General features: G+C 37.1%; 1 protein-coding gene across 1 annotated transcript in view; it reads right to left on the bottom strand.

Annotated features, from left to right (window-relative positions):
* Positions 1 to 26012, bottom strand: part of CFAP70 (cilia and flagella associated protein 70) — an 89379-nt gene that overhangs the window by 40845 nt on the left and 22522 nt on the right. Inside the window, exons 7-13 of the mRNA XM_060034799.1 lie at positions 23685 to 23867; positions 21252 to 21346; positions 16815 to 16914; positions 12042 to 12176; positions 4279 to 4449; positions 3278 to 3358; positions 1603 to 1694 (exon numbers count right to left, since the gene is read on the bottom strand). Of these exons, the coding sequence (XP_059890782.1) occupies positions 1603 to 1694; positions 3278 to 3358; positions 4279 to 4449; positions 12042 to 12176; positions 16815 to 16914; positions 21252 to 21346; positions 23685 to 23867 (857 nt within the window). The remainder of the gene's footprint in view (positions 1 to 1602; positions 1695 to 3277; positions 3359 to 4278; positions 4450 to 12041; positions 12177 to 16814; positions 16915 to 21251; positions 21347 to 23684; positions 23868 to 26012) is intronic.

The following is a 26012-nucleotide window of genomic DNA, read 5'->3' as shown; positions in this document are numbered from 1 at the left end:
ATTTATTTTAATAGATAATATATCCACATGATTCAAAACTTAAGACGTATGAAACAATATACAGTAAATTGTCTCCTTCCAACCTTGTTGTCCAGCCACCCAGTTTCCTCTCCAGAGACAACGTTATTCACTTATTCAAAATATATACTGAGTGCCTATTACCCATCAGGTACTTTTCTAGGTGCTGGGGATAGAGCATTAAACAGAGCAGACAAAAATTCTTGCCCTCATGGTGCTTACATTTTAGTCGGGGAAAATAGACAATAAATAACATAAATTGGTTAGTGATATGTGCCATAGAGAAAAATAGTGCAAGAAGGCAGATACACTATGTTGGGGGCTGGGGGTGGTGGAGTTGGGGAGCATATTTCACCAGGGAAAGACTCAGTGAGATGACAGTACTTGAGTATGACCTGATGGAAGTGAGGAAACAAGTCATGTAGGTACCTGGGGTAAGGAAATTATAGGCAAAGCAAGCAACAAGTGTAAAAGCCTTGGTGCAAGAGTGTGTCTGGCATGTGTGAGGAATAGTGAGAGGTCAGTTTGGCTGGACCAAAAAAAATGAGGACAAAATATATGCAGAATATGTAGGCCCTTGTAGGCCACTGTAAAGCCTTTGACTTTTACTCAGAGTGTGATGGGGAGTTGCTGGTAGTTTCTGAACAGAGGAGTCACATGAATTGACTTCCATTTTAATACAATCATTATAGAACTCTATAATAAGAATAAGTTGCCCAAATGTCCATCAACTGAAGACTAGAAAAACAAAATGTGGTATATTCATAGAATAAAATACCACTCAACAATAAGGAAATGAAGTACTGATACATGCTACAGTTTGGATGAATCTTGACAGCACTATGTTAGATAAAAGAAGTCAGTCAACGAAGACCACATATGGTATGATTCCATTTATATGAAATGTCTCAGAGTTGGCAAATCCATACAGACAAAAAAGTAGATAAGTGATTGCTTAGGACTGGGGTGCAGGGTGTTGGTGGGGAAATGGCATGAGAGTTGGAGGAAATGCAGAGGGATTGAGAATGTATATGGAGACATTACTCCCCATTTTATAGAGATAAAAAGGATATAAAGGAATGCTATGAATAATTACACATCAACAAACTGGATAATCTTGATGAAATGGATAACTTCCTAGAAACACAATCAAAGCACTGTGGTACAATATAAAAATAGTTCTAAAAAATTACATATATTTACATGTGACAAGGGTGCGTGTGTGTGTGTGTGTGTGTGTGTGTGTGTGTATAATATAGGGACTTTACAATAACTCCAGAAGGATAAGTACCAAGGTGTTAAAAGTGGTTATCACTGGGTGAGTAGAAAGAAATCTGGGTATTTTTAGATACTTTCTTGTTGATTTTTTTTTCCTTGCCTATCTTGAAATTCTCAATTTTTTTGTAATTGGCAACATACTGCTTTTATAACAAGAAAACAAAAGAAACTTATCTGAAAAAATAAAAACAGAAAACTGTCTGCTGCTTAGCCCAAGAAAAATTACATTTATGTGGACAAAATGACTTACTTTTATTTATACCTAAACTGTCTTGCAAAGCAAGTATGAGAACCATTGCTACACACCTTCTGGCTAGTTCCTCCGGCATTCGCTTTGGAACCAAGGCTTTGTCCAGCTCAATCTCCAACACAATGTATGTCCCTGCTTCTACATATTGCTGTAAAGACATTTTTCTCTAATTTATTCTTTCCAGAAAAACATATATTTATGAAAAAATTTTAGTAACATAAGATAATGCTCACAATATAATAAGTGAGAAAATTGTGTATATAACTATATATAGTGTGATTCTGACTTAAAACATTTTTTACACAGAAAAATAACTGGAAAGAGAAATAGTAACACTGGTTATCTCTTGCAGAAAAAGGTTTTCAATTTTAATCTTGGAAACTTCTACCCCAGCTGAAGTCTTGTTTAATTTGTTCGATACTGTTCTTGGAATTGTTTCAAGTGAATGCAATTCTTTCTTCTACCAAACCTTTCAGGAGTCATGAAGAAATAACCTCATAACCGTCTGACATTCCCACCCACACCCTCTTAAGTGCCATCGATCAACTTCAACCTCATGGACATTTCTACCCAGATTCTTGCCAGCATCCTAACTATCAATACAACATGTCCAAAACTGAACTTATCATTTCCCCTATATCCATCTCTATTTTTACTTTCCTCTTAATGATTCTGTCATCTTTCCAGAAAGTGAGGCTTGAAACCTGAGTTATCTTTAACTTTTCTTCCTCAACACCCCAAAGCTTTCAAATTCCACACCCTGCCTCCACAGGTTTTTTACTTTCTTTACTACAATCCCTTCCCTAGATTAAACTGTCATCAACACTCATCTGTACTGTAAATAAAACCTATAAACTGACATCTGAAGATCCTACCACAACTTCAACCTCTTTCTTCCATATCCTGGCAAGAGTACTGCTCTGAAACACTCATGAGGTATTTTTTCTACGTGACTTAAAAAACTTCAGTGTGAGTCTCTACGATAAGGCTTAACAGTCTCTCATCGTCTATACAATGAAGCCCAAACTTTCTAGCAAGCCTTTCAAAGTCTTTCTAAAACTCAACTCAGTCTCTGTCCTCTTTATCACCTCCTTCTAGAACCATTACTTTCATTTCTCTATACCATACACTGAATTAATTGATGTACCCTGAATTCTGCTACCTTCTTCGTGCCTTGACTCAAGCTGTTCTCTGGCCCTGAAATTCTTCTCCTGAAATTCATTTGGCAAAGGGCTCTCTTTATCTTTCACTACTTAGCTTCGATACCACCTCTTCCTGAAGTCTTCTGAGACTGCCCCATCTGACTCCTCTGAGGCCACATAGCACTTTCATTTGTACCTCTACTACAGCATTCATCAAGATTCTTACAGTTAGTTATGTACCAGTCTGTTTTGCCCACCAGAGTGTTGAGTGTCCTGAGGGCAAACAAATAAATGCTGCAGATGATGCATCTTTGCATCTCTCATAGTGCTTAATATAGCATAATTAATAAAAGACATAAATTTTTAGTGCTAGAAAGGACCTTGAAATTAATCTGGTATCCACTCCTTTTTGAGAGTCTCAACAAGACAAAGAATTTTACCCAAGGTCATAAACTAGTCGTGGCAAATATGGGATGGTTACTCAGATAACGAGCATTTTCCTGAGCATTTTCCACTATATCATACTATCTTGCTCAGTAAAGGACTGATGAATTTAAATTTAATTTTCAAACTCTTCATGCATAGTTACCTGTCCTTCTGGATTGTTGCAAAGAGAGGGTTCAACTTCCAAAGGAGTATCTGAGCTCTGAGATTTTATACTAGGTGCTTGCTGAAAGAAAATAAGCACACCTCAAAAATTCAATTCTTGGGACTTCCCTGGTGGCTCAGTGGTTAAGAATCTGCCTGCCAATGCAGGGGACATGGGTTCGAGCCCTGGTCTGGGAAGATACCACATGCCGTGGAGCAACTTAGCCCGTGTGCCACAACTACTGACCCTACCTTTTAGAGCCCACGAGCCACAATTACTGAAGCCTGCGTGCCTAGAGCCTATGCTCCACAACAAGAGAAGCCACCACGATGAGAAGCCCACGCAACACAACAAAGAGTAGCCCCCGCTCGCTGCAATTAGAGAACGCCCAGGTGCAGCAACGAAGACCCAACGCAGCCAAAATAAATAAATTAATTAATTAATTTTTAAAAATTAAATTCAATTCTTGGAACTTCCCTGGTGATCCAGTGGCTAAGGCTCTGCGCTCCCTATGCAGGGGTCCCGGGTTTGATCCCTGGTCAGGGAACTAGATCCCACATGCTGCAACTATGAGTTCATGTGCTGCAACTAAAGATCCTGTATGCTGCAACTGAAAGATCCCACATGCCGCAACTAAAAATTCCACATGCTGCAACTAAAGAAAAAAAAAAAAGATCCCACATGCTGCAATGAAGACCTGACACAGCCAAATAAATAAATATTTTTTAAAATAATAATTTTTTTTAATTATTAAAAAAATTCATCTAGCCCTCTCAAGTCCTCCACTTTGGGGAGCTTGTCCAGAAATTAATAAAGCTGGTTCTTTGACTTCTAAAAAAAAAAAATTCAATTCTTACATGGTCTCCACAATAGCAGAAGCAAGGACCATTATGTTGCATCAAAACGCAAGCTAAACTGAGGCAATTCACCAAATGAGAAATCAGTGCAAGCCTCTGGAATGTAACAAAACCAGCAAAATCATCACCTTCTCAACAACCTACCACATCCCCAGGCCTAGACCTTGCTTCCATATCCTTTTCTTTGACTGTTTTCTCTTCTTTCAGGTTCTTAGAAATAACTGGTTTGGACACTGGAGAATTAATTCCTCCTATTTTATTATTCTGAATCAAATGATGGCCAGTATCCCGGAACAAGCTAAATGAACACTTGGTCTGAAAAGAAAGAAAGAAACAAAAAAATGTAATAACTCACAGGCAAATGAAACAAACTCAGTAAAAACCCACATTATTCATTAATATCATTTAGTTTTCTAGACAATTTCAATATGGTACAATCAGAGATGGATAGGAGAAGCAAAAAACAATTGCCTTGTCGTACTTGTTGAACAGGTGAAACCATCACAGAAACATAGCTGCCTACCCTGTTTTTTAAATTAATAAAAGAACTTTCAACCTGGCTTGATTTGGTGTCTCATAACTTATTACCAGAAAGCTTTTAAACTTTGACACATAATTTCAGATTAACTTTAAGTGGTAGAATTTATTTCTGTATAGGAAATATCATCTGTCTAAATACTACTGGCCTATCAATTATAATTTGAAGAATAGTGCAAGTTTAAAGTAAAAATTTGTATGGGAATATTCAAACTATAGATAAATAACTGGAAAAGAATCTTAAAATAATTTTTAAATTAAACAACATGGATGAATCTAAATGTAATTTATGCTAAGTGAAAGAAACAAGACCAAAAAAAAACAAAAAACAAAAGAGGGGGAGGAGTGGACAGAGGTGGGAGAGAAGGTTAACAGATGAGGATAATGGATATTTTCATTATCTTGATGGTGGTGATAGTTTCACAGATGCAAACCTACGTCAAAAGTTTTAAATTGTACACTGTACATATATGCAATTTATTGTATGTCAATTATACCTCAATAAACCTAAAAGACAGTCAAACAATATTAAAGAAAAATTATAAATAGTAAATATCACTCACAATCTTACCACCTCTACAGTAATTGCTGTATTTCATATATTCTAAGATGCAAACTTTTTCAAATTTTAACATCTCTGGAAGAGAGAACTTTACATGTAAGTGGTATTATACAATATGTAGTCATTTGTGTCTCCCTTTCATTCAGCGTGTTTTTGAGGTTCATCCATATTATAGCATGTATCAGTAGTTCACTTTTTTTTTCTTAATAAATTTATTCACAAAATATGGTGAGACTGTAGAGGGTCTGGGGGCTGTACACGGGCAGGGCCCTGGGGAGCTCTGTATATGGGGCCGGGAGACAAGGGAGCCTCCAGGTGGAAGGGTATTTTTTAATAAAAAAAATAATGGGAGGTACAACCACCCCTCCCCCCTCCCTGATTAAAAAGACACAAAAATAGACATCTCTGAGGTAAATGGGGAGCCTGGGGGCTTAAGGGTGTTGAAAGGGTACTTCGTGTTTTCTGCCGACACCGGTCACACACTGGAGCATTCTCCAATTCTAGCTCTTCTTCCCTGGTGAAAAGGCTGAAGCTATCCCGCAGAGACACCTTGCCCCCAGCAAATCCTTTCTTGGGGATGGGCAGGAACAGGTCACAAAAAACCTCGGAGGTCGTGGAGTGATACCCACAGGTCTGGCACTTGAGACAACTTTTCAACTGGCCCACAAACAAGTCCACAATCTTGCTGTCCTCTCGCTCGAGGTAAGCTTCCCATTAGGTTGGCTCGGTTGTCACCGCTTAACTCAGGTTCTGGCAGAGCCCCTCCGCAGCAGGGTGGGTAGGGAGCTGGACTATTGGCCAGAACTGGTGGAGCCCGGCGGCCTCGTCAGTTGATTTCGAAGTGTAGCAGCTCCATGAGGAGCTTCAGAAACTCTTGGGCATCCTGCTGGCTGTATCCAGAGAAGGAGGGAACATATTTCTGGAAGACACCTCGGAATCGAGTAGGATTCACAGCTTCGCAGGAGTCAGGGTGCCACAGGGCACCAATCACATCTGCAAAGCCTTCAGAGTTCACTTTTTTTTTTCTTTTTTTTTTTTTTTTTTTGCAGTACGCGGGCCTCTCACTGTTGTGGCCTCTCCCGTTGCGGAGCACAGGCTCCGGACGCGCAGGCTCAGCGGCCATGGCTCACGGGCCCAGCTGCTCTGTGGCATGTGGGATCTTCCCGGACCGGGGCACGAACCCATGTCCCTTGCATCCGCAGGCGGACTCTCAACTACTGTGACACCAGGGAAGCCCAGTTCACTCTTTTTTTAAAACAGCTTTACTGAGATAAAATTAACATTCCATACAATTCACCCGTTTAAAGTGTAGTCAAAATTCAGTGACTTGGGAAAAAAAAATCTGATTTACAGGCCTAGGCAGCACCTTCCTGAGGATGTTTTTCTGCTTGGTTGAAACACAATGAAATATTTATAATTTTGGATATTCTCTGTTTAGGCTAGGGGTACTATAGACTGCTAGCCCATGAAGATTAAAATGGAATTCACTGGGCAATATCTAACCAAGTATCAGAATGGAACAGGCCACCAACAAGGGTGAAAGCAGGTTCTGTTTCAGCAGCAAGTCCAACAGAGACAAGGAAGTAAATTATTCCAGTTTTGCTCCAGGAAAAAAAAAATTCAATGATTTTGGCATATTACATTAATTGTAGTTCATTCCTTTTTTACTGCTAAATAGTATTCCCTAATATAGATATGCCACAATTTGTTTATTGATTCACCAGTTGTGGGCATTTGGACTGTTGTGAGTTTTTAGCTATTATGAATAATGCTGCTATGAACATTCATGTACATGTCTTCATGTAAATGCAGGTTTTCAGTTCTCTTGGGTAGGTTCCTAGGAATGATTTTCTGGGTTGTATGGTAAGTTTATGTTTAACAGAGATTTTCTATATAGTTGTTCTGCCAAGTATTGAGAGTGGAATATTGAAATTTCTAAATGTTACTGTCAAATTGTCTATTACCCCTTTCAATTCTGTTGGGTTTGGCTTCATGTATTATGAGATTCTGTTGTGTGTATTCACTTATAATTTACACATTATATATAATAATTTATAAATCCTATCTTTCTGATTAATTGACCCTTTAATTATTATGACATGCCACTCTATGTCTTTAGTAATATTACTCATCTTGAAGTCTATTTTGTCTGATATAAATATAGCTACTCAGCTCCATCATGCTTTCTATTTGCATAGTGTATCTTTTCCATCCTTTTACTTCAACTTATGTGTGTCTGAAGCAAAATGTATTTGTTATAGACAGCATATCATTGAATCTTGATTTTTTTAAATTGAAGCATTAGTTCAATTACCATATTGTATCAGTTTCAGGTGTACAGAAAAGTGACTCAGTTACATATGTTTTTCAGATTATTTTCTATTAGAGGTTATTACAAGATATTGAAAACAATTCCCTGTGTTCTGAAGTAAATCCTTGTTGCTCATCTATTTTATGTATAGTAGTTCATGTCAGTTAATCCCATACTCCTAATTTATCCCTCCCCCCACTTTCTTTCCCCTTTGGTAACCGTAAGTTATTTTCTATGTCTGTGAGTCTGTTTCTGTTTTGTATATAGATTCATTTGTATTATTTTTTAGATTCTACATAAGTGATACAATATTTATCTTTCTCAAATCTTGATATTTTTAAAATGCAGTCTCATAATCTCTTTCATTGGGGTGCTTAGACTACTCACATATAATGTTATTGTTGAAATATTTACATTTATTATTTGACATTTTGCTATTTCTTTTCTATTTATCTTGTCTTTTTTGTTCCTCTCTTCCTTCTTTAAGTGCCTTGTTTTAATGTTAAATATATATATACTTGAGTATATGCATATGGTATATGTACACAAACACAAACACACACATACACACACACACGCTTTTCTTAGTGGTTGCTTTAGAGATTACAATATGCATCTGAACTAATCACAATCTATTTCACACTGAGACTAATTTAATTCTGATAAAATATATAAACTTTACTGTGCTATAGCTCCATTCTATCCTCTTTCCTTTATGCTACTATTATCATATAAATTACATCTATGTATGTTACAAACCCAATAATAAAACTAATGCTTTATATAATCACATCTTTCAAAGAAATTAAGAGCAAATATGAGAAAAACATATATTTCTAAAATCTTTTATACTTACTTACATTTAACCATTTCTAGTGTTCATTTCTTCTTGTGGATTCAATTTATCATTTGGTTTATATTCTTTCAAGCTGAAGGACATACTTTAGTAATCCTGGCAAGACAGGTTTATTAGCAACAGATTCTTTCAATACTTGTTTATCCATGGATGTGTTTATTTCACCTTCATTTTTGGTTGATAGCGTTTTCATTCAACACTTTGAATCTGTGTTTCCATTGCCTTCAGGATTCCATTGTTTTGGATGAAAAATCAACTGTTAACCATGTTGGTGCTCCCCTGTAAGTGATGAATCATTTTTCTCCTGTTGAATTCACAATTTTCTTTTTCTTTCAATAGTTCACTATAATGTGTATACTATAGACCTCCATATGCTTTTCCTACCTGGAATTCTCTGAAATTCTTAGGCATGTAGATTAATGTTTTTATCAAACAGGGGACATTTTCAGACATTATTTTTATATACATAACTTCTGCCTCTTTCTCTTTTCTCCTAGGACTCTCATTACAATATGTTGGTTGCTCTCCACCAAGATCTCCATTTCAACCAACGACATTGTCAGCCATGGGTCCTTCACCCAGTGCTCCAAATTTTGTGAGCCCTCTCTGTGGCAGCAAAGTTGCTGGCCCTCACAGCCCATCCTGCCCTAGAAGAACCACCTCACTGATTAAGCTAAATTAGAGAAGAGGTAGGGGGAGGTGGTTTAGGAGCAGATCTAGGCAAGAATGCCTCAAACTCCATTGTTTTTCATGCATGAATACTTCTCAGTTTGTTGATGCCTTTGGTCAATTTCCAGAGCACTGAAATGGCATTTTGTCAATTTGTCCAGCTTTACAGTTGCTTTTAGGGGGAGAAAATTTGACAACCTCCTCACTCAGACATACCCAGAAACGTTTCCTCCCCAGTATTTTTCATATATTTAAAAAATTATGATTATATATTTTTAAAAAGTTGTGATCATAGTGGATGTAGTTTTATATCCTTTTTCATTTAACAGACTATCACATGCATCATCTGTTTTTAAAGTTTTCATGAGAATAATTTTTAATATATGCACAATATTCTCCTTCATATGGGTATAATAAAAGTAACAGGCAAAAATGTTTGTGTGTCAACTATATCCCTAGTTCTTTACATATTTTATCTCATTTAATATGTAAAACAATTCTAGGAAACAAGCAGTGTCTCCATTTTACTGATGAATAAAGTTAAGAGAAATTTAGTCACTTGCCCAAAGTCAGTAAATGGCAGCCTGTCTGGCAGTTCCAGAATTCAGTCTAGAAACTGGCCTGACATCAAAGCCTATAACCTTTCAGTTAATATATTGTTTCCCTCAGATTCACCAAAAATATCTTGATATGATTGATACAATAAAGTGCTTTATATTTTAGAAATAGTAGCCATCTTCTGATATGTATTCAAATATTTTTCCCAATTTTTTAGTTACATTATAATTTTGTTAATGATGGTTTCTTCTATGTATAGAAGATTTTTATTTTTTGGCAATCTAAATCTTTTATATCTTTCATTTGTTTTCAAGCACAGGAAGTCTTCCCTTAATTCATATCTTTAATTAATAGACACTTCTATTTTTATAGACTTCACATTTAACTTATTTTAATAAACTCACTTGGAATTTATCATGATCTATGCTATATGTAAAATTTTTGCTTTCTTTTTTCATTTAACTATCTACAAAACATTAATGATTATCTTTTTAATGGATGCATATTCCACCATTTTTATTTACAATAATTTATTAATCCTTTCTCTATTATTAGACATTTAATCTTAATTTTAGTCTTGCTATTATTGATCCCCAAAAGTTTTCATGAATAGGAGGGTTTTGATCCTATTAAATGATTTATTTCAGACAAATCCTTATAAGTTTGATTTCTGATTCAAAGGATACTTATATAGAGTTTATGACTCAGTTGGTTTTCAAACAGCTGATGGATCTTTCATGACTCTGTTATTGAGAAATACTTGTCCTAATAATGATAAAATAGTAATACGTTTTTGTTGTTATTACTGTTGTGTTTTACAAAGCCTCACTTTCTCCTAAGAAGAAACATGATAAAGTTGATTTTTTGCTTAAATAAATAAATAAATAATGTGTATTTTAACACCTGAAAATTGCAAGAACTATATTATAGCTCATTAATCAGTACATATATTTAAGTTTTTGCATACTTAACACACAATACTTCATTATTTGGAAGATTTTCTTTCCAACTTTATTGAGGTAAAGTTGAAATACAGGCTTACTCTGGAGTTATTACAAGTTTGGTTCCAGACCACCTCAATAAAGCAAATAACTGCAATAAAGCAAATAATGGTTATCTTGGTTTCCCAGTACACATAAAAGTTATGCTTACACTATACTGTAATCTATTAAGTGTACAATAGCAGTGTCTTAAAAAACAATGTACAGGGACTTCCCTGGTGGCACGGTGGTTAAGAATCCACCTGCCAATGCAGGGGACATGGGTTTGAGCCCTTGCCCGGGAAGATCCCACATGCCATGAACAACTAAGCCCATGTACCACAACTACTGAGGCTGTGCTCTAGAGCCTGCGAGCCACAACTATTGAGCCCACGTGCCACAACTACTGAAGCCCACGCGCCTAGAGCCTGTGCTCCACCACAAGAGAAGTCACCGCCGCAACGAACAGTAGTCCCCGCTCGCCACAACTAGAGAAAGCCGGCACACAGCAGTGAAGACTCAATGCAGCCAAAAATTTAAAAAAAAAAGTAAAGATCTTAATTTAAAAATACTTTATTGTTAAAAAAGGCCAAAATGATTACACTAGTGACAACACAGATCCCAGATCACAATAACAAATATAACAATAATGATAATGTTTGAAATAGTGTGAGAATTAATAACATGCGACACAGAGACACAAAGTGAGCAGATGCTGTTGGAAAAATATCACCCATAGACTCGCTCATCATCTCAGGGTTGCTGCAAACCTTCAATTTGTAAAAAAAAAATGCAATATCTGTGAAGAGTAATAAAGCAAAGGGCAATAAAATGAGGTATGCCTGTATAATAAATTACATATTTAAAGTATACAATTTGATCAATTTTGACATGTGTATACACATGTGAAGCCATTACTGCAATTAGAATAACCAGTATTTCCATCATCCTTAAAACTTACCTCATATTTCTTTTGTAGTCCATTCTTCCCTCTATCCCTGTCCCCAAGCAACCACTGATCTGCTTTCTGCCACTACTTTCTGATAATTGTATTTCATTGGCAGTATACAGCATGTACTCTCTTTCGTCTGGTTTCTTTCATTTATCATAATGCATTTGAGATCCATCCATGTTGCACGTGTTAATAGCTCATTCCTTTTTATTGCTGAGAAGTAGTCCATTGTATGGCTATACCATATAATTTGTTTTTCTGTTCACTTATTGATGGAGATTTGGGTTGTTTCCAGTTTTTGGATTTCATTATCCTAAAGTTTTTAAGGTTCAAGGGCAGAAGACTTCAAGGTTCCATATTTAACATCCCAGTATACCAGCTGGTTCCAAATATCAATTGCAAAGCTATGTGTGCTAAAGATGTAGGTAAACACATACATAAGAATAAATTAGGATGATACCTTCTCTTCAAATTTTTCTTACCTTTTCATAGACTGTGCTACCTAAGTAAGGGTAAACATGAAAAGCTCCCCGAATCCTCTTCACACCTGGATACAGCAATGGCACCATATTAACATAAGCCACACCATGAAATGAAAGTCGACCTTCATCATCAGTCTAAAGGAATAAAAACAGAGAGCTGTTAGTGCTACAGAGTAATGTAGCTAAAGTATGGAACTCTGACTTAGCAGTTCAAAGACCTGACTTTAGGACTAGCTGAGCTACTTGATTTGGGTCAGTTACGTAGACATTTTGGGTCTCTGCTCATTTATCTATTTATTTATAATTGGGTTTAAAAACACCATGATCCCTGAGATAACGTACACTAACACTATGAACAGTAAAGATAATAGTTGGATCAACACATATGCAAACTAATTAATAATATATATTCAACCAAAATGTCAATTTCACCATGTTGCTTCTTAGAAAAAAGTGAAGCTTTGCAAAAATCAGTAATAACAACAAAAGCTTAAAAGAAAACAGATTGTGGCCTTAGCTTTAGTTTACAGATTCATATGAATGAGAGGGGCCTTACAAATCATCTGCATCATTGACGACAAATAGGACTTAATTTATGCTTAAGTTCTAACCAATTAGTGGAGGTGTTTTAGAATACTGTGTTGAGAAAGATTCTGTGTCCTTATTTGGGTTCAAAAGAAAAGAATGCTTTGATTGATCAGTAATATCTGCCATGGATGAAGGAGGATGACTGACAGTCTGCTGTCATGTATTTGCCAACCCTAATCTCATCTAAGTTCTCATTACAAAGATGAAGAACATGTCAGTAAATATATTTTAACATAATTTTTAATGGTTGTATGGTTTGCCATAGAAAACTTTTATAAGGAAAAAAATCAGTGAAAGAAAGTTTAGTGAAAGAAAAAAATCAGTTTAGTGAAAGAAAACATTTAATTTCTACAAGGTTAAAAGTAATCTCTTTGAGGGACTTCCCTGGTGGTCCAGTGGTTAAGACTTCACCTTCCAATGCAGGGGGTGAGGGTTCGATCCCTGGTTGGGGAGCTATGATCCCACATGCCTAGTGGCCAAAAAACCAAAACATAAAAAAAGAAGCAATATTGTAACAAATTCAATAAAGATGTTAAAAATGGTCCACATCAAAAAAATCTTTAAAAAAAAAGTAATCTCTTTGATTTAGCTGATTATAACAATAATTAGAAATTAGATTAAAAGCCCTATCTTCATGTGATAACATTATATTGCTTTAGAAATCTAAGGAATGTTAGCCAATACATATTATATATTACAAAGATACCAAAACCAGACAAAGATATCACAAGAAAAGAGAATTACAGGCCAATATCCCTAATGAGCATAAATGCCAAAATCCTCAACAAAATATTAGCAAACTGAATTCAACAATACATTAAAAGAATCGTACACCATGATCAAGTGGGATTTATGTCAGGGATGCAAGGATGGGTTAATATCCACAAATCAATCAATGTGATATACCACATTAACAAAACTGAAGAATAACAATTATATGATCACCTCAATAGATGCATAAAAAGCATTTGACAAAATTCACCATCCATTTATGATAAAAACTCTCAACAAACTGGGTATAGAGAGAACATACCTCAACATAATATAGGCCATATATGACAAATCTAAAGCCAACATCATACTCAAAGGTGAAAAGCTGAAAGCATTTCCTCTGAGATTGGGAACAAGACAAGGATGCCCACTCTTTTTTTTTTAACATTTATTTTAATTTATTTGTTGATTTATTTATTTATTTTTGGCTGCATTGAGTCTTCGTTGCTCTGCACGGGCTTTTCTCTAGTTGCAGCGAGTAGGGGCTACTCTTTGTTGTGGTGCGCCAGCTTCTCATTGCAGTGGCTTCTCTTATTGCAGAGCACGGGCTCTAGGCATTTGGGCTTCAGTAGTTGTGGCACGCAGGCTCAGTAGTTGTGGTTAGCAGGCTCTAGAGCACAGGTTCAGGAGTTGTGGCGCACGGGCTTAGCTGCTCTGTGGCATGTGGGATTTTCCCAGACCAGGGCTCAAACTCGTGTCCCCTGCATTGGCAGAAGGATTCTTAACCACTGCATCACCAGGGAAGTCCCAAGGATGCCCACTCTTACCACTTTTATTCAACATAGTATTAGAAGTCCTAGCCACAGCAATCAGACAACAAAAAGAAATAAAAGGAAAACTGGAAAGGAGGAAGTAAAACTGTCACTGCAGACAACATGATATTGTATATAGAAAATCCTAAAGACACCATCCAAAAACTACTAGAATAAATGAATTCAATAAATTTGCAGGATACAAAATTAACATACAGAAATAAGTTGCATTTATATATACTAACAACAAATTAGCAGAAAGAGAAATTAAGAAAACATTCCCATTTTAAAATGCATCATTGGGATTTCCCTGGTGGCGCAATGGTTAAGAATCCACCTGCCAATTCAGGGGACACGGGTTCAATCCCTGGTCCGGGAAGATCCCACATGCCACGGAGCAACTAAGCCCATGTGCCACAACTAAAAATCCTGCATAAAGAAACTAAAACATGCCGCAATGAAGATCCCATGTGCTGCAACTAAGACCCGGTGCAGCCTAAATAAATAAATAAATATTTTAAAAAATAATAAATGTTTTTGCACAGTGAAAGAAACTATGAACAAAATGAAAAGGCCACATACTGAATGGGAAAAAATATTTGCAAACTATATTTCTAAAAAGGGGTTAATATCCAAAGAACTCATACAACATCAAAAAAAACAAACAACTTGATTTAAAAACGGGCAGAAGACCTTAATAGACATTTTTCCAAAGAAGGCATACAGATAACCAACAGACACATGAAAAGATGCCCAACATCACTAACAATCAGGGAAATGCAAATCAAAACCACAATGAAATACCGCCTCACACCTGTCAGAATAGCTACCATCAAAAGACAACAGATAAGCACTGGCGAGGATGTGGAGAAAAAGGAAGCCTCATGTACTGTTGGTAGGATTGTAAATTGGTAAGATCCTATGGAAAACACTACAGAGGTTCCACAGAAAATTATAACTAGACCTGCCATATAATCTAGCAATTTCACCTTGGGGCATTTACCCAAAGAAAACAAAAACATGAACTTGAAAAGATATATGCACTCCAATGTTCACTGCAGCATTACTTAAAATAGATATGGAAGCAACCTAGTTGTCCCTCAAAAGATAAATGAAGATGTGGTGTGTGTGTGTGTATATATATATATATATATATATATATATATATATATATATATACACACAATGGAATATTACTTAGCCATAAAAATTGAAATCTTGCCATTTGTGACAACATGGATAGATCTAGACAGTATTATGTTAAGTGAAATAAGTCAGACAGAGAAAGATAAATACCATGTCATCTCACTTATACATGGAATCAAAAAAAAAAGAATAAAACAAAACAAAAACAGACTCAGAGATACAGAGAAAAACGGGTGGTTGCTGGAAGGGGTGGGAGAAACAGGTGAAGCAGCTTAAGAGGTACAAACCACCAGTTATATAACAAATAAGTTACAGAGATATAATATACAGCATAAAGAACGTGGTCAATAATATTGTAATAACTTTGGGGACAGATGGTTACTAGACTTATCACGGTGAACACTTCATAATGTTTGCAAGTGTCTAATCATTATGTAGTACACCTGAAACTAGTAATATTGTACAACAACTATATTTCAAGTTTTAAAAAAGACTTTTTGCAGGGGACATTTCTTAGGCTATTTGCCATGGTTTTCTTTTTCAGCATGATAGGAAGCAACTGTTGGCATAGTAAGTGGGATGAACTGGAAACACAGTCATTTGGACAAATGCATTTATTTTGATCATAAACAAACAAACAAAATACAGTAGAGAACTTTTCTAGGCTCATCAAAGCTGTATCTTTTCAGAATAGTAGTACACCTATGAATCCTATTACTCTAATTAGTGGGCTAAAACAATTTAAGTAGGTAAATCTAAAATAAATTTAGAAAGATGTAGTAGGTTGACCCATATTGCCAATATTTAACTACTTTTGATGTATTAAAAGGCTATTTGGGGGCTTCCCTGGTGGTGCAGTGGTTAAGAATCTGCCTGCCAATGCAGGGGACACAGGTTCGAGCCCTGGTCTGGGAAGATCCCACATGCCGTGGAGCAACTAAGCCTGTGCGCCACAACTACTGAGCCTGAGCTCTAGAGCCCGCGAGCCACAGCTACTGAGCCCATGCTCTGCAACAAAAGAAGCCACCGCAATGAGAAGTCTGCACACTGCAACAAACAGTAGCCCCCACTTTCCGCAACTAGAGAAAGCCCGCACACAGCAACGAAGACCCAATGCAGCCAAAAATAAATAAATTAAATAAATAAATTTTTTTAAAAAAAGAAAAGAAAAGCATTAAAAAAAGCTATTTTTCATGGTTTTACCCATGTTAAAACTATAATAAAGAGCTAGAGGAAAACAGGATAACTGAGAATAAAGCCTAAATAATTGTTAGTGGACAATAGGGAACTAGGGTTACCAGTCATCCTGATTTGCCAGGAACAAGGGAGTTTCCTGGGATATGAGACTTTCAGCACTAAAACCGAGAAACTATTAAGCAAATCAGGATGAGCTGGTCACCCTAGGGAGTAGCCACACAATTCATACTTTCCTTTGGTATCAGAATTAGAAGCAGAAAAACAGGTTGGGTCTGACCCAGCATTTCTTATATAAATATTTTTAAGTAAACTAATTTACCTTCTCAAATTTAGCAGATTTCCCTTTGGGTACAGTAACCAGAGGAACCCTTGTGATCTCTACAGGCCAAAATCGGCAATCAGCAATTCGCTTCTGAAAACTGCAGATCAAAAATCAGCCCATTAGCATTACATGCAAAAATGGGGTTAGTATAATTTAGGTCAAAAGGAAGTATTCCTCACTTAAAAAGTAATGGAATGCGCAGAGAGCTTCTGTGAGCTGAGAGCAGGCAGACATACCACGGCTGAGTGGGAGCAGGGCCAGCCCCGCGGTGATGCTCCTGGCCAGGCGGGCCTCTCCGCTGCCTGGCACCCTGTGGGCAGGTGCATCCCGTGCAGATCACGGGCAACCGGCCGTAAACTCAGACCTCGTTTCTACCGTCCCGAAACGTGTGTTCGAAATGAATTAAATTATAAAGGTTAATAAATTAGATTTCTTTTGTAAAAAAAAAAAAAAAAAAAAAAAAGTAATGGAATGCACATATGTAAAAATTCTTATTAGGCGTGTGGGCTTTTAAAATCTTCTCATAGGGCTTCCCTGGTGGCGCAGTGGTTGAGAGTCCGCCTGCCGATGCAGGGGACACAGGTTCGTGCCTCGGTCCGGGAAGATCCCACATGCCACGGAGCAGCTGGGCCGGTGAGCCATGGCCGCTGAGCCTGCGCGTCCGGAGCCTGTGCTCCGCAACGGCAGGGGCCATGACGGTGAGAGGCCCGCGTACCGCAAAAACAAAACAAAACAAAAAAACCTTCTCATAGCAATAAAATTCCAAAAATAATTATACTATACTGCTAGCAGAAGCAAATTGTATATTTTTGAGAGCAGTCTGACAACATGAATCAAAAGTCTTTAAAATGTTCATAGCCTTTGACCCACAAATTCCACTTCTAGTGATTTATTCTAAAGAAATAATCAGACAAGTATCCAAATAGTATAAAGTACATTTATTTCTACTGTGAAAATAATCATAGTAAGACTTCCATTGTCAGCTCAAATACATAAAGAGCTTGGAAGCTATCACTCCTGTCCTCACAACAAGAAAAGAGCTGGTCAGGGACTTCCCTGGTGGTCCAGTGGTTAAGAATTCACCTTCTAATGCAGGTGATGAGGGTTCGATCCCTGGTGGAGGAACTAAGATCCCACATGCCACAGGGCAACTAAGCCCGTGCACCACAACTACTGAGCCTGCGCACTCTGGAGCCCTAGCGCCACAACTAGAGAGACTGTGCGCAGCAACTACTGTGCCCGCGCACCACAACTCGAGAGAAGCCCACACGCCGCAACAAAGAGCCTGCGTGCCTCAACTAAGACCCAATGCAGCCAAACAAATAAATTAATTAAAAAAATAAAGGCATATGTAAGAAAAAAGCTGGTCAAACTGAAAATCAATGACTTTTCTTAGATCCATCTAAGAATTAAGTTCACAGGGCAAATTGCCACCTGGAAGTTTAGAGAAACAGGCAAGTACAGAGAATCACAGCTGAGATCAGCTTACAGGCATCAGAAGCCATTAGAGCCAGTAACTGGTAGAAACACTTTAATGATAATTTTGAAAGATTGTTGGAGGCTGAGAGTGAACTAACCAGAGAGTTAAAAACTCCTGGGTGCCCAGTCTTAGGGTGTCCCCACACGTTCTTGGGTTTTAAATCAAGGAGCTCCATCAGATTCTCATTGTGAAAGCAAGAGAATAGCCTTAGGCAGGGAGAAAGGAAAGGTAACCATATTAAAATATGTCCAGAGTATTCTCCATAACAAAGGCCTGCTCTGTAAGGGAAACTACTTCACCAGAGTTTTATCTGACCCAGGGAAAGGGCAATTAGACAACTCCAGTCCTATTTAGCCTTCCTGTCTCACACGAAGAGAGGAAGAAAAAAAGACTATTACACACTTATGAAGTCACAACCTACGGGCTCAAACCCATTAAAATACTGAGATTTAATCACAGGATTATAGAACACTTCCCTTCCCCCACACCTTACCGCCACACATCAACAGGATCCAGTATAATAACAGTGAATTATAACTGAGAATCTGCAAAACACAAACCCTGTTTAGGAAAGAGCTCTTAGCAAAATCAAAGACAACAGGGAAGGAGCAAAAGGACACTGAAGCCTCTAGCATCTACAGCTACAGCAAGTGTTAAACACAGCCTACCTCCTAGCCAGGTTAACATAAAAACTCACAGTAAAAAACCTAATTACCACATTTCTTACTACCCAAAACATAATGTCCAGTTTTCAATAAAAAACTACAAGGAATGGTAAAAGGCAAGAAAAAATACAGTCTGAAGAGACAAGGCTAGCATATGAACTAGACTCAGATATGACACAGATTTTGAAATTACCAGATAGAAAATTTTAAATAACTATGATTAGTATGTTAAGAATGCTAATGGATTAAGCAGACAAAATGCAAGAAAAGATGGGTAATGTAAGCAAAGAGATGGAAATTCTAAGAAAGAATCAAAAGGAAATGTTAGAAATCAAAAACACTAAAAAAAAGGAACAATTCTTCTGATGGGCTTATCAACAGACTAGACATAGCTGAGAAAAGACTCAGTGATCTTGAAGCCACTGAGCCAATAAAAACTTCCCAAACTGAAATGGAAAGGAGAAAAAAATTTAAAAATCACAACAGAATATCTAAGAACTGTGGGACAATTACAAAAGGTATAACAGGAATACCAGAAGGTGAAGAAAGGGAGAAAGAAGCAAAAGAAATATCTTAAGTCATAATGGCTACAAATCTTACCAAATTAATGGCAGATACCACAGATCTAGGAAGCTCAGAGAACACCAAGCACAATAAATACAAAAAAAAAAATCTACACCTAGGTATATCATATTCAAACTGCAGAAAACCAAAGAGAAAGAGAAAATCTTGGAAGAAGTCAGAGAAAAAAACACCTCACCTATGGAGGAATAAGGATAAGAATTACATTGGGCTTCCTTTCAGAAATCATGTAAGCAAGAAGAGAGTGGTGTAGAAACAAACCACCAACCTAGAATTCTGTATCTAGTGGAACTATCCTTCAAAGGTGAAGGAAAAATACTTTCTTAGTCAAACAAAAATGGAAGGAATTTGTGGCCAGTAGACCTGCCATGCAAGAAATGCTAAAAGTTGGGGGCTTCCCTGGTGGCGCAGTGGTTGGAAGTCCGCCTGCTGATGCAGGGGACACGGGTTTGAGCCCTGGTCTGGGAAGATCCCACATGCCACAGAGCAACTAAGCCCGTGCGCCACAACTATTGAGCCACGTGCCACAACTACTGAAGCCCGCATGCCTAGAGCCTGTGCTCCCCAGCAAGAGAAGCCACGACAATGAGAAGCCCACGCACTGCAATGAAGAGTAGCCCCCGCTCGCCGCAACTAGAGAAAGCCTGCACACACAACAAAGACCCAACACAGCCAAAAATGAAAATTTAATTTAATTTAATTTTTTTAAATGCCTATTAAAAAAAAAAGAAATGCTAAAAGTCTTCAGAGAAAAGGAAATGATGTGGGCCAGAAACGTGGATCTACATAAAGAAAGGAAGAAAATCAGAGAATGAAACAGATTAAAGTAAAATAAATTAAAAATTTTTTCTTATTTTTAATTAGTCAAATAGATAACTATTCAAAGTAATAATAGTAACAATGTGTCCTTAATAACATATCAGCAAATCAAATCCAACAAGGTACATTAATATTATATACTACTGTCAAATTGGGTATATAGGAACTCTGAAATATCTGATCAATTTTTCTGTAATCCTAAAACTGTTCTAAAAAATAGTCTATTATTTGAAAAAACAGAGATTTTCATTCAGATTATACATATATTGATAATCCTCTATTTCTCACCTCTCCCTAATCTCCAGGTCACTGTGACAGAGACCGATAGTTACCCACACAAAACTGTTCATGTTCTGCTTTAGTATATAAATCCTGATCTAGTCTGGGTGACAATGTGTCCAACAAAACCATTATTTCCTAAGCCTCTTTTGCATCGAGAGATGGCCAATGAGATGTAAACAGGGGTTGTCAGATTCCAGGAAGGTTCTATAAGAGGGGCTAATACAGCCAGCATGTGTCCTTTTTTAATCCATAAGCACTCCCCTCTTCCAACATTCTGACAGGAATGTGAAAGTGCTGGCTGGAGCTCCAATAGCCATCTTGAACCATGAGACAACCTTGTGGATGGAACGTACATGTTAAAGAAGGTAGAGCAAAGAGGAAGATTGAGCCTGGATATCTAATAATACTGTAGAGCTACCACACATACCAGCTCTGAACGAAACAAGAATCCCCCATGGTTAAGCTACCATCACTAGAAGCCTGCTATTAGCAGATGTGGTGGAAGAGAACCTCAGGATCACCTTAACTCAAATATAAATAAACAAAAGCAACATTTCTTCCCACCTACATCTCTGTTGGTTAGACATATTCCCTCCCTCTTCCTACCTGATCACTGCAGGAGGATCAAGGTAGCAGCGACTTTCCAAGTCCCAAGTAATCCTTTTCTTTATGCACTCTGCTTGGTTCCTAAATTCCCTGTCCTATAAAATCATAAGACAGAGACTTTTACTCTCTCAGTATGCCATGGTTGTCTCCTGCTCCATCTGTGGGGCATTCTTTTAATGGATTTGGTCACAATACTTTTATTACTACTACTAATACTACTATAAGTATGACTACTACTGAAAATACTACCACCATCTTAAATTTTAGGGTACTTTACTATTAATACAGTATATAAAATAAAATACTTGTATTATCCTTATATCAATCTAATACTAACTGCCAAATATTCACTCACATAACCTTAATCAGTGATTCTCAACCGTGGATGCATATTAGAATTATCTGGGAGCTGATAAAAAAAAAATCAAAAACTGGGCATTGGTATTATTTTAAAAGTAAATTCCTATGTAATTGATCTGGGTTAGAGCTTGGCCATGGTTACTATTTTAAAAGCTTTCCAGGTGACTGTGATGAGCAACCAGGGTTGAGAACTAGTTATCTAAATTAAAATGCAATATAAAATCTAAATATCTAAAATAAAATATCTGATCTAAATGAAAACATTAATGTAAGAAGAGCATGAATTTTTAGTAATCACAATGATGAGAAAAGACACTGCACAATGTTTTTAAAATATTGCTAGCCTTATCCCTATTTAAAATATTTAGAATCAGATACTGAAAGTAATTCAACCACTCATTGTAAAATTACTTTATTGAATGTTTCCACTAATGATTATCAGCTCATTCAAAATACATTTGCAAATGTGTTTACAACATTTTCTATGCTCTTGACAAACATAGGTTGTAGAAAAATGTGAAGTAAGAGTGAAAGAGAAAGAAAGAAAGAAAGAAAGAAAGAGGAAGGGAAGGAACAAGAAGAAAATAATTTCAACAACTGAAATGTTCACCAACAGGAGACTGGTTAAGCAAGTTAAAGTATGTCTATACTTTAAAAAAAGTATATCATAAAGCAAGTGTTAGCGCAAGTTCGTGTGCCGAATGCACAGCGAGGCCAAACAAACCAAAACGTTGGAGTTTGGAGCAGAGAAAAAAAGGTTTATTTCAGGGCCATGCAAGGATACGGGTGGCTCATGCCATAAAAACCCCAAGCTTTCTGAAGAGTTTCAGCAAAAATTTTTAAAAGCCCGGTGTGGGGGGGGCAGGGGGGTCGCAAGGTATGTGATCAGCTCATGCACAATTCTCTAATTGGCTGATGGTGAGGGAACAGGGTGGTGTCACAGGGGTTAACATTTTCAGTACTTAGGCTCCAGGAGGCCTGGGCCTATGTGCTTATGGTCATCTTCCATTTGGTGGGGGGTTTTCACATCTGTAAAACAGCTCAGGAAATGTGCCTCAAATATTATTATCTAGGTACTTCAGAGAGGAGCTAAAGCAGAGGATTTGGGGGAAAGGCCTGTCCCCAGAAGGTCCCATAGGGTCCTGCTCTGTTATACAAGTACAAATAAAGAAAGAAAAAGAATGTGGAAGAAATCTCCAAGATACACTATAAAGCGAAAAAAGCAAGTTGCAGAAGTGTGTGAGTATGCCACCATTTATGAAAAAAAAAAATGACAGGGAAAGAATACATGTAGGTATATGTGTGTATGGGTATGTGAAGAAAAAACACATTTTCCCTACTTCCAATATGATTAAGCACTTATATATACTCAATTAAAAAGAAATAAATAAACATTTCACACTTGAGATAAAGCAAAAATAGCAGAGTCTTCTTGACAGGTTCTAGATCTCAAAACAGCAAGACTTTGAATACTTCCTATAAATCTGGACTCCCTAAAGAAAAACAATTTGATCCCTGACTTTTACTACACTGATGTCTTTGAGCCAGTCTTTCTGAAATCTGACTCCCTTGCATCCTTTTCGAGGAAACTTTACTTTTCTAAATGTTTTTGCTTCTGAGTCTTCTTTTGACTATTTACTTTTGCTTTTATATGCGTAAAAATGTAACCAGAAGGAAACACAAGAAACTATAACAAAGGTTAACTACCAGGGTGATGGTCTGGGAAGGAATTAGGAAGAAGAGACATGGAGGAGGGGGGAGACTTTAACTGCATATCTCTTAATGTTTTATTTTGACCTGTAACTGTATTATAACCTACTCATAAATAAATAAATTTCAAATAAAATAAAGAATAAATATGAATTAAATCAATGATTTTGTTTGTTGGACTTAAGAAGTCAGGAAATATTTTAATCAGAACTTTATAGATAATTGTTTTATTTTGACATACACCTGTTTTATTTTAAGAGGTGATGGATGTATATGAATTACAGTGATTTACAAACTGTAAACATATGTTTTATCATATGTCAGTGCACTGAGATTATCACCAAACCCGCCTAATTCTCTCACCTCAGGATGGTTGAGTTCCCCTTCTTCTTCCTCATAGGGCCCACCAACGATGAAAGCATCAGGAATGTTATTAGCTCCTGGAGCCAGAATGTTGGCAATAGGCCATTTTTTGGGCCGAGGAACAGGTTCTCTTTCCCCTCCAAGCTTCAGAGTTCCATTCTTGAAGAAAATGGGATAGTCTTTCTACAGAAATAAATACCATGTATCAGGAAATTTTGTGAAAGACTTTGAAGTGGACAAAAAAAGATTACTGAAGTGTCTTTTCAATGGAATGCCAGGTGTTGTCTAACAGATCCTTCTGTGATTATCTGTTTCTAAAGAGGGGCCTGTGTCCTTCATTGTCTTGCTATTTTATAATTCCATAATTTATAGAAAATTGATAATAATGCAAATTATTCTTGTCCATAGATATGGACATGTATTTTGTCCAGTGGAGATATAATTGATCATTGCACTATGGCTGATAAGTTTTGAATTATTAGCAAATATATTTCAAGATTCCTAGTTGCTTGTATATATGGGTCATTTGTTCAGATTCTCCTTTTTCAAAAATATTTCTTTATTTCTTTATTTGGCTGGGTTGAGTCTTAGTTGCAGCATGTGGGATCTTCACTGTGGCATGTGGGATCTTTAGTTGTGGCATGAAAACTCTTAGTTGCCACATGTGGGATCTTTAGTTGTGGCATGAAAACTCTTAGTTGCCACATGTGGGATCTACTTTCCTGACCAGGAATAGAACCCGGGTCCCCTGCACTGGGAGCACAGAGTCTTTAGCCACTGGACCACCAGGGAAGTCCCCAGATTCTCCTCTGAACTGGTTTAAACACTTTATGTCATTTTATATTTATATGAGAGTCATGATGTACCTTTTTAAAACTTATCTTTTAAAAAATAAACAAATCTGACAAAGGGCTAAAAATATAGGCATTTTCATATCTGTAATTTATCTAAAATATACTTGCAATAGAAGATTGATAAAGTTATAAACAGACAATTTATAGAAAGAGAAATTCAAAAATCCAACATTTAAATAAAAACATGCTAAAAATCATTAATAATAAGTGAAATGCACATTAAAACCATGAGATACTATTTTAAACTGTAGATGGGCAAAGTCAAAGTCTGAAAATATTGTGTTGACAGCATTGTGAAGAGAACGGTATGCTTATACATAGTTGATGGAAGTGTAAATTTGTACAACTATGGAAAGCAATTCTGTAGCCTCTTATAAAAAGTAAAATTGGCATAACCTGTAACTCAACTATTCTAGTTCTTTGGGTTAAGTTTTAAAACTTCTGTGAAGGAGGGGCATTTCTAGAATAGCAGAGTAAGAATCTTTGAAAATCTGCTCCTCAAAAAAAACCCAAAAAAACCAATGCCAGCAAAAATTGTCAAAATTAAGGATGCCAAGACCACTCAGGGCTTCCCTGGTGGCGCAGCAGTTAAGAATCTGCCTGCCAATGCAGGGGACACAAGTTAGAGCCCTGGTCCGGGAAGATCCCACATGCCGCAGAGCAACTAAGCCCGTGTGCCACAACTACTGAGCCTGCGCTCTAGAGACCATGAGCCACAACTACTGAGCCCACGTGCCACAACTACTGAGCCCACATGCTACAATACTGAAGCCTGCACACCTAGAGCCCATGCTCGCAACAAGAGAAGCCACTGCAATGAGAAGCTCGCTTACCACAATGAAGAGTAGCCCCCACTCACCGCAACTAGAGAAAGCCCACGTGCAGCAACAAAGACCCAATGCAGTCAAAAATAAATAAATAAAATAAATAAATTTATTTAAAACAAAAGACCATTCAATAGGGACAGGACAGTCTTTTCAACAAATGGTGCTAAGCAGGTGCTAGTTATTCACGTGCAAAAGAATGTAGTTGGTTCTTACCTAACACCATATACAAAAATTAACTCAAAATGGAGCAAAGGCCTAAACATAAGAGCTAAAACTATAAAACTCTTACACACAAACACAGGGGGAAAAGCCTTGTGACATCAGATTTGGCAATGATTTCTTGGTTACAACAACAAAAGAAAAAAATGGACAAATTGAACTTCATCAGAATTTAAAATTTTGGGGTATCAAGAGACACTAACCAGGGACTTCCCTGGTGGTCCAGTGGCTAAGACTCCATGCTCCCAATGCAGGGGGCTGGGGTTCGATCCCTGGCCAGGGAACTAGATTCCACATGCTGCAACTAAAGATCCCACACGCCACAACTAAAAGATCTCACATGTGGCAACCTAACGAAGAATTTATGTGCCGCAACTAAGATGCGGCATGGCCAAATAAATAAATTAATTATTTTAAAAAGACACTAA

This window comes from Delphinus delphis, chromosome 16, assembly GCF_949987515.2.
Source record: "Delphinus delphis chromosome 16, mDelDel1.2, whole genome shotgun sequence".
In the NCBI taxonomy this organism is placed as follows: Eukaryota; Metazoa; Chordata; class Mammalia; order Artiodactyla; family Delphinidae; genus Delphinus; species Delphinus delphis.
The sequence above is the reverse complement of the archived record's forward strand: the minus strand, read 5'-3'. Positions and strand labels throughout refer to the sequence as shown.